Raw genomic sequence first — 9,244 nt, 5'->3', positions numbered from 1 at the left:
TGTTTTTTCTTTTTTTTTCTTCTCAGCATAAGGCATCTTTACCCTCCCACCAGTGGACACCATCTCTGTGCTCGGCCCCTGCCACTTTCCACAGCACTGGTATCTCCCGGAGACGGGCTTTTACACATTCCTGGTGACCATGTTTTTCCATCTGGTGTCCAGGCTTTGTGGCTGCTGCCAGGGGATGCCCTGTGAACCTCTGACTCTAGTGGCCACAGGGGTTTGCATCCCTGGGTCCCTCAAGACTGTAACAATCATGGAGAACAGGCTACCAGCCTCAGGGCACAGCACAAATAACAGGTTGAAACACACCCCAGCTCTCTGTAAAAGAGGCCTGTTTGCTTGTTCTTGTGCCTCAGCTTGAGAGCCAGGCTTCAGGTTTGTCACACATCTAGAGGCCACATATTCCTGAAAGTTAAAAATGAAAGGTGATTTTGGGACTTGTTTGGTGGTCCAGTGGTTAAAGACTCTGCACTTCCAATGCAGGGGGCGTGGGTTTGATCCCTGGTCAGGGAACTAAGATCCCGCATGCCGCCCCACACGGCCGGAAAAAAAAAAAAAAATTCCAGACTGTTTTTGTAAACAAAGTCTTAGGGGAACACAGCCATGCCCATTCCATGATATACGGTCTGTGGCTGCTTTCTCACTACTGTGGCAGAGTTGAATAATTGCCACGGAGTCTGTATGCCTGCAAAGCCCCAAACATTTACGACCTGACCCTTTATGGAAAAGTTTTCTGAGTCCTGGCCTAGATTATGTTTTTAAGCGTAAGAAAGTTAGATTAAGTCAGAGTCTCTGTTGTAAAATTCAGGAGGGAGAAATTCCACGTGCTTATGACAAATGCAAATGTATATTAATTTTTTGTTAAGCCCTACTTACTTTGTTTTGTTTGAAACTCGTTATTTTTTAGTATCACAAAGTGGAATTTTGACAGTCAGGGTTTTTGAAGAGTAATGAGACAGTTTCTAGCAAATTTTTAAATGTACGCATTCTTCAATCTATCTTATTTTGAGGAATCTATTTTGAGAAACACTATCTAAAGACATAAAGGTATAGGCATACAGATGTTCTTTGCAGCCCTGTTTGTGAAAGCAATGAAAGAGAAACAAATTCATCAAAAATGGAATAGCTTAAAGCATCATAGTACAGCCACATAATAAATATGAAACCACTGAAAATGATGAAGTAGATACAAATGTACTGAGATGAAAACGTATCCGTGACATTAATTTAAAGCTATGTATATAAAATATACCCTTCATATGTGTATCTGTAAATATACAAATATCTTTGTTATAACATAATTGTTTCAGAACTACATGTAATAATGCTTGCTTTGGTAAAAGCTCTATATATTTACATAAACATAAGAAGGACATGTGATGTGATACCTCTCAACCTGTTAAATGTGATTTCCTCTGGGAAACACGATTTTTAAGAAATGGAGAGCTCCACTTTTCATTTTCCACTCTTTGTCCTTTGATTTTCATACATATGAGTGTGTGAATTTTTTCATTAAAGAGACAAGACTTTTTAAGTTGGGGTCTTACTCCAAAAACTTGCCCCTTCTTAGCTCTCTTTGTCCTCCTCTCATCCTCCCACAGCCCACCCCCAGCTATATGTGGTATCCCAGATATTTGAATCCCCTGCTCAAGATCTAGATCCACCATTGAAGGGATGAGCCTTTGAGACTTCAGTGGCTCAGAAAACTTTGGAATGTCAGTTAATGTCATGCTGTCCATTGTATCAAGAGATCAAGGTAACAAACATATCCTGTCTAGCTCCAAGGGGTACATTGTGACTCAGAATTCCCTCTCTCTCTCTCTCCCTCTCTCTCTCTCTCTCTCCACACACACAAACTCACACGCACACGTACCTGCACACAGAGCTCCTCCCATGCAACATTTTACAATCCTTTCCCATTCTGAGATATTCTCCCTTCTGCCCAACAACATAGCAAACCACCCATGACAAGTGTGTGGGCATTATTAGGAGTGATCACAGGAGGAACCTCTGCTCTTGTTGAAGCCATGGAGCCTCCTCCTTGCTTCTGTGGACTCTCAACATCTGACGACTTACACTATTGTCCTACGAGCATTGAAATGTTTCCCAATAGATCTAGGGTTTAGTCCACATCTTGACAGCACGAATATTGCATGAATACCTCATATGTAGGATGAGTACTAAACTGACATTCATCTTTTAGTAATAAGGCGGGGAAGGAAAAGAAAAAGCAAAATACTCTCATAGACTGCAAGTTCACATTGGTCAGGAATTCCCTGGCGGTCCAGTGGTTAGGACTTGGTGCTTTCACTGCTGAGGGCACGGGTTCAATCCCTGGTGGAGGAACTAAGATCCCGCAATCTGCGTGAGCGGCCAAAAAAAAAAAAGTTCACATTGGTCAGACCTCTTTCCTTGGTTATCCTTTTGTTTGAGAGTAAGTAGCAGAGACAGTGCTCCCTAAATAGTCCATATGTTTCCCTACATTGCAGCTGGGTTGGTCTCTTGTGACTAATTCTGGTCGATGGTCTGTAAGCAGAAGTGACGTGTGTCACTTCTGGGCCAGAACAGTTAAAAGCAGTACGCCTTTTCTGTCTCCTTCTCTCTCACTCCAGAAGCCATAGCTACGGGATGGAAGCAGCCTAGATTCCTGAGTCACCAGGCAAGCTGCTCTGGGATCAGTCCAACTCAAAGTATAGTTCATGGGCCAGCGGCATCAGCATCACCTGAAAGCCCAGTAGAAAAGCAGAGCTGAGCCATACCCCAGACATATAGAATTAGAGCCTCTTGGGCTTAGACAGGCCCTCCAGGTGATTCTGGAGCACACTAAATTTTGAGAACCAATGATCCAACCAACATCAGATCTTGTGCAAGTGAGAAACTTTTATTTTGTTAATGTACTGGGGGGTTGTTCATTACAGAACTATAGCCTGTCCTATCCTGACTCTTACAGAAAATAAACATAAAATGCTGAACTTTTCTCCCACTGCTGGTTCCACCTTAACAACATTTGGGGCAGATCCCATAACTTTCTGGCCACATTCAGTAATTAAAATTCTTTCAGTTTAAAACTTCAATCTCAAATTTGATCTCATCTCCACTTCTCCCCACCTCCACACCTCCCACTGGTGCAACTTGGGCTCAGAGGAGTTGGAGTGGGATGAGGCTTTAGTTTGGTCCTGGATCCCTTCCCCTCCACTCTTTTAAAGGCCTAATTCTTCTGGTATGGTGGCGAGGTGGGTGATCTATGTGGGGTGATACTGGAGTAAAGAGAAAAAACAGTTTAAGAAAACTTAAACTTCCCTTCTGTTTGTTATCTCTGCTTCTCTTTTTAATACCAATAAGCCACTGATGCTCTTTTGGGCAGCACGTGCATTTCTTTGCACAGAAGGGGTTTCTGTGGGCCCTCTCTTTGCATAGTTCCCTGGTGTTGACATCCCACTCCTGCCCGCATCCTTCATCTCTCCCTCAGTCCACAGCACTGGCAGCACACCTGGGCCTTCGCTAGCCTGAGCATGTTAAGAAAAGTCTCCCTCTTGGAGCACACCTGGCCCTGCGTTGGGTGTAAGAGTTTACAGGTGATGTGCAGACTGGACTTCAGCATCCTTTGCCCACACAGCCAGGGACCTTTGTGGACATCAACCCTGAGCTCCTGCCGTTAGAGACCTTTCAAGACTTAGACCTCCTATTGGTAGGATGACCATTCTGAGAGTCAAAGAGGATACTATTAGTAATTATGCTGGCACAACCAGCATAAACGGGGTCTTCCCCAGAAAAGGTGGGATATATGATTCCCCAATCTGTGCTGTGTCGTTGAGAAGAAGGCTCAAGCTCCAGAACCTTCCACAGGGTCGCTTGACCAAGAGGAAACTCACTCCTTTCTCTGCCCTGCCCCTTAGCTCATTTTCTTCTCTCCCACTCAGTCTGGCTCAGGAAGTCAACAAGCACATTCTATACCTATAGGAAGAAGAAAGAGAGCGGACCACCTAGTGGGTTCCACCTGTGCGAAGAGAGGTCATTCTCCTCTTGAAACGCAGTGAAGGGATCTTGAGGGGTGGGGGGACTCATAAAATCTGGAAGTGCCTGCAAGCAAAATGACTCACTTTACAGTTGAGGTCCTAGGATGAAGCTCTCAAATGAAAGGGAGATCAGAAATTCAGAAAGAGGGCTTCCCTGGTGGCGCAGTGGTTAAGAATCCGCCTGCCAATGCAGGGGACACGGGTTCGAGCCCTGGTCCGGGAAGATCTCACGTGCCGCGGAGCAACTAAGCCCCTGCGCCACAGCTACTGAGCCTGCGCACTAGTGCCCGCGAGCCACAACTACTGAGCCCATGTGCCACAACTACTGAAGCCTGCACACCTAGAGCCTGTGCTCCGCAACAAGAGAAGCCACCGTAATCAGAAGCCCACGCACCGCAAAGAAGAGTAGCCCCCGCTCACCGCAACTAGAGAAAGCCCGTGGGCAGCAACGAAGACCCAACACAACCAGTAAACAAACAAACAAATAAATAAATAAAAACTATTTTAAAAAAAGAAATTCAGAAAGAAACATGGTTTATGGTGATACATTAAGGACCACTGGATCAAGCTTTGCCTGAAGGTAGTCAATCAATACTTCCTGAAGCTTCAGTTAAGTGAACTAACAAGTTTCCTTTATCGGGTAAGTCAGATTGAGCCAGCTTTTCTGATACAGTAACTCAAAACATCCCTAAGTGACACAGACTGCAGTGTTGCAGGCAGCAGACCCCAAAAGTGGAATTGGCTGAGGGCAGGAGCTGAATGCAAAATCAGTAAGGATACCTCTAGTCAGCACAACAGCGGGTCACCCCCATGGCCTCATATATTCTCACCAAGGTCATCTGCCTACCAAGGTTGCATCCAAAGGCAAAATTCAGGACGTTGAAGACTGATTACTTCTTGCATACATGAGCAAAGCCCACTAAGAAAGAGATTAGCTCACTTTGAAACTGGCTTCTCCAATAGCAGAGAAGGAAAAAAGTATAGTTTGCTTGAGAGAAACCCTTTCTGCTTGCTGCCTGCAAATCAAGCTGATTGAGAATCAGTCATCTGGAAAAGCAGAATTCTCTCCTCCAAGCTAATGTTAGTATAAGAAGAAACGGGAAGATGAGAGAATAGAGAGGACAAAAAAGTGGGGTCCATATACAGCCTGATTCATCCCGTTCTCAGACCCCTCCTTTAAATATTTATCTTGTGGACAAAATGAACCATCATGTTCTCTGTGAAGACGCAGGCAACTGGAGGCAGTTGGAGGCATCAACTGCGGCAACATACTTGGAGCTAATTAAGGAAACCTCCACGCCTGTGGCATCGTTTCATCAGCAGAGGGCCATGGGGAGATAGCAGCCAGTGACGTGGGGGAGAGGGGTGTGACGGTAAAGGGGACGCCCAGAGCTCCCAGTACTGTGCTATGAGAGAGGAGTTCCAAAACCCCGTTCTAAAAGTAACAGTAGCTGACGGATTTTCTGCTAATTAACCATCCAGTGGAATTGACCAAAAACATATCAGAACCTTGAAAAATGGGAAAGGAGCTGTATTGCCTCTGAAACCCCAAGACCAGCCAAAAACAGACAAGGACTACACCCCATCATCGGTTCTCAAACTACCTGTGCATTAACATTTTAAAATTACTGCTGCCCAGTTCCCACCTAAATCTCATTAAATCCATAACTTTGGAGGTGTGCTCCAGGCAATGGAGTTTTTTTTAAAAGCTCCTGCAAGTAATTCTATGTGAATTCAAGGTTGAAAAGCAGTGCTCTGCCCTCAAGCCAATCCTATAGCACCCATCTCCAGAAGGAACTAGGCAGCCTTTATGATATAGGTATGCACCCCAAGTAGGGTTACCAGATGAAATACAGGATTCCCAGTTAAAATTGAATTTCAGATACACGACAAATACTTTTTGTATAAGTATGTCCCATCTATTGCATGGGACATCCTTATAGTGAAGAATTCTTCATCCTGTATTTATATTTAACTCTGGCCACTCTGGCCCCCAAGCCTCAGCTCAGGTGTGGCTATGGAGAACATTCCCCGAGAAAGCAAAGTGCAGAACAACAGAGAAGGTGACCAAGGCTCTTAGTCAACTGGCGGGTAGGGTATCCTTGAGAGACTGCAGGCAGGGGTGGCTAGACTGTCACTAATGTGAGCACTTTTAGCACAGCACTAATGTATGCACTTAGCGAAGAACCCAACACTTGGTAAGCCCTCAACAAGTGTTAGCCATCATTCTGAGGAAATCATTTATGAAAAGGAACTTGTGTGCACACATTCGCATCACCATGGTATTCATTTAACTAGGAAATTTTCCTAGACCATATCCATTGTGATTTGGTTACAAAATAATATGTCAGTTTCAACTTTCCAGGAAAGTATCTCCAGGGAGATGTCTGGTGTCCCTCTACTAGTACTTTTATCCCTTTCTCATTGCTTTCTGCCCGTTTTCATATTTCCCTACTTCTTCCCCCAGTATTCCTCTCAACCTGTGATTCAGGTTAGTTGGGAAAACAAAATCAAGAGAGTCAGCACAAGGAAAATGCTGGTTTACCTTTTATATAAGAGCCTTCGATATTTTGAATCATGGTGCCGGGCAAAAGCACTCAATCAGCAAGTGTTGTTTGTTGTGTGTGATGCCATTTCTGCCAAGAGAGCGCTAATCATACTGATTGGTCCACGTATTGAGAGAACTGAAGAACTGAAGAGGAAGGAGGAGGGATGGATGGTGAAGAGGATGACATGCGGTGTCAGAGCAAATGTTCATTACATCACCCACTTCGACAGTGGAAATAAATGACAAAAGTTAAACAAGATACATCAGAGTTAAGGAGGGCCCCAGAGTGTGGCTGGGGGGCGGGGATGTGACCCACAGAAGAGGTGCCTTTTGGAGTCCCAGGGTTACTGTCCTGCTCCCCCATCTGCCATAGATGTAACACCTTCCCTGAAGCTCCCAGGCCACTCAGGCACTCAGCTCCAGGTCAGTGATGTATTCCTGGACTCAGTACTCATTGGGGTCGGCACAGACCTCCTGGCCTCTTTTGGTTTGGAAGCTGTGGAGAGGAGTGGAAGGATTACACACTGAGGAATCCCGCAGGGGAATCCTGGGCCCACTGTGACCCCTCCCTCCTTCTCTGCCCCAGACCTCTCAGAGCCTATCCACATGCTTTATATCATGTCCCTATTCTTGGGGTTTACAGACCATCCCTGTGTCTCATACGGGGGTCCCCTGGGAAAGCCAACTTCCTGCTGTCACTCGTCCCTCTGCCTGGGGGGCAGACCCTCCAGGACTCTCTGCAGGCCCCAGAGCAGGTCAGAAAACACGGCAGTGGCCTCTCCTGGTGTCCTGAGCTCTGAGGAGGTGCCTCAGGCCAGACCCCCAGTCTGCTTCCCCAGGGTGGGCAAGGAAACTGGCCCTTACATGACACCGGGCTTTGAGCACTGGCGGCTGGTCTCATAATAGTCATCCATGAATTTATGCGGGATCTGCCAGGAGATGTAGAAGAAGCAGCAGGCAGTCGGGGTGTTGGCACCAACCGTGAGAAACAGGACAGACTGATCCTAAGTCCTTGTTCAGAGGAAAAGGTGAACCAGCTGCACCTGGAGGGTCAGGCGGACCTGAAGGAGACAGCGCTGCCGGAGGGGAGGATGATGGGCGGGGGGGATCCAGGAGGAAGTTGGCATTTCCTCTTTCCTTTGACATTTTTATTTCTGTGTCTCTCTTTTGGGGTTGTCTGTCTTGGTTTGGAGTCTCTGTGCCTCTCTATGGAGGATTTAGTTTTCTGAACAAACTAGTTCTTTTTCTATCTCACACTGGGGAGTCTCAACTGGATCCTTAAGGAGAGTGAAGGCCACACCACTGGGAGCCAGCTGGACACAGGTTCCACCTCTTGTCAGAATCCCATCTGGGTCTCATTTTCCCAGGAATCCCTCCCACTCTCTTCCAGAGCCGGAGATTAGAATTGCTAAAACCCCTTGAGAAGGGAAATTCTGCTCAGGAAACAGTGTCTGAAATCTCTCTGAAGTCGCCTACTTAGAGGGATCAGGAACAAGATTTTGGCACTGTGGCCCAAGCCGTGGTCAGAGAGTGGGGAGAGGGGGCGGCAGGGGACAGGGCAAAAGAAAGGGAGGACAGACCCACGGGGGGGCTGCGGAGAGGAGTGGGACAATCAGGGTGGCCCCGGGGGCCTCCATGATGCCTGACAGCCGAGTGAGAGCCCAAGTGGTGGCCAAGAAGAGTTGGGACTTGGCGACTCGAAGCTGCAGCCTCCTTCTGGGGTCTAAGCCATGTCCCCTCTTTATAGGCAGCCTTGGGGCATTCGAAGATGGAAACTTGGGTAGACCAAGGGGGAAATTTTTTATCACTGTGTTGGGACCATGCAGAGAACTGCAGAAGCCAGGAAAGCTTTGGGTCGCCACAAAGGCTCAGGCTATTTGCAAGAATGGTTGTGTTGCTTACTTGATGGGGAAATGGTTTCCACAGTGAGAGAAGGTGACAGGTTGGTGTGGCCCTGTGACCAGGTTAGGTGGTGCCTTCTCATGAGAGCAGATCTGTAGACCAAGCATCTCTCCCACAGGGCTGAACCTTCTGATACTCACCCCAGCTGACGGCACAGCTGTGATGTAGATGATAATGCCACGGAGTCTTAAGAAGCACACCCCAAGGGGAAACCATAGCCTGGATGGAGACAGCAGAACTGGAGAAGCCTCAGCTACAGAAGGGGCCAGATTGGGGCTGGCCTTTCAGACTTTGGCTCAATCCTCAAACATTCTACCTTAAACTTTTGACGGCTGAAGCATCCATTTCAAAGACATCTATCTCAAATAAGCACATTGCCCAATACACAACTAGATAAAGGGCCAGGCTGCCCTACCCATGAAGTTCCCCTTTTAGAAAGTTCTGGGTGACCTAGATAACTGACCACTTGAGTGACCCCACTTTTCCCTTCCCTGTTGTAATTTCCTCTTTTATGTTTTAAATTCACCAATAAAGAGTGAACCCATGAAACCCTGGGCACCCCGACCCTCGCCCCAATAAAAGCAGAACCCCAGGTCCGAGCTCTCTTTTTCTCTACTGGCAACCTCGCCGTGTGGCCCCAGCAGTGCCGTGTACCTTCCAGGACCTGTGAGTAACAATTCTTGTCTTTTCAAAGTCCCCTGATGTTTGTTGCTGAGGTGTGTCTTGCAGTCATAATAAGAACCACAGTGGCTGGTCCAGCCTCAACATTGGCTCT

At 46.8% G+C, this 9,244-nt stretch overlaps 1 protein-coding gene across 1 annotated transcript; it reads right to left on the bottom strand.

Moving 5' to 3' along the window:
- Window positions 1–6,972: 6,972 nt before the first annotated feature.
- LOC136139089 (C-C motif chemokine 3-like) lies at window positions 6,973–8,204 on the bottom strand. The gene is given in 3 exon segments (XM_065898003.1): window positions 6,973–7,063; window positions 7,432–7,571; window positions 8,148–8,204. Coding segments are annotated over 3 exon segments (288 nt in total).
- Window positions 8,205–9,244: the final 1,040 nt, after the last annotated feature.

The sequence above is a fragment of the Phocoena phocoena genome, chromosome 19 (assembly GCF_963924675.1).
Source record: "Phocoena phocoena chromosome 19, mPhoPho1.1, whole genome shotgun sequence".
In the NCBI taxonomy this organism is placed as follows: domain Eukaryota; kingdom Metazoa; phylum Chordata; class Mammalia; order Artiodactyla; family Phocoenidae; genus Phocoena; species Phocoena phocoena.
Note: the sequence above shows the minus strand (reverse complement) of the source record. Positions and strands in the feature narration are given on the sequence as shown.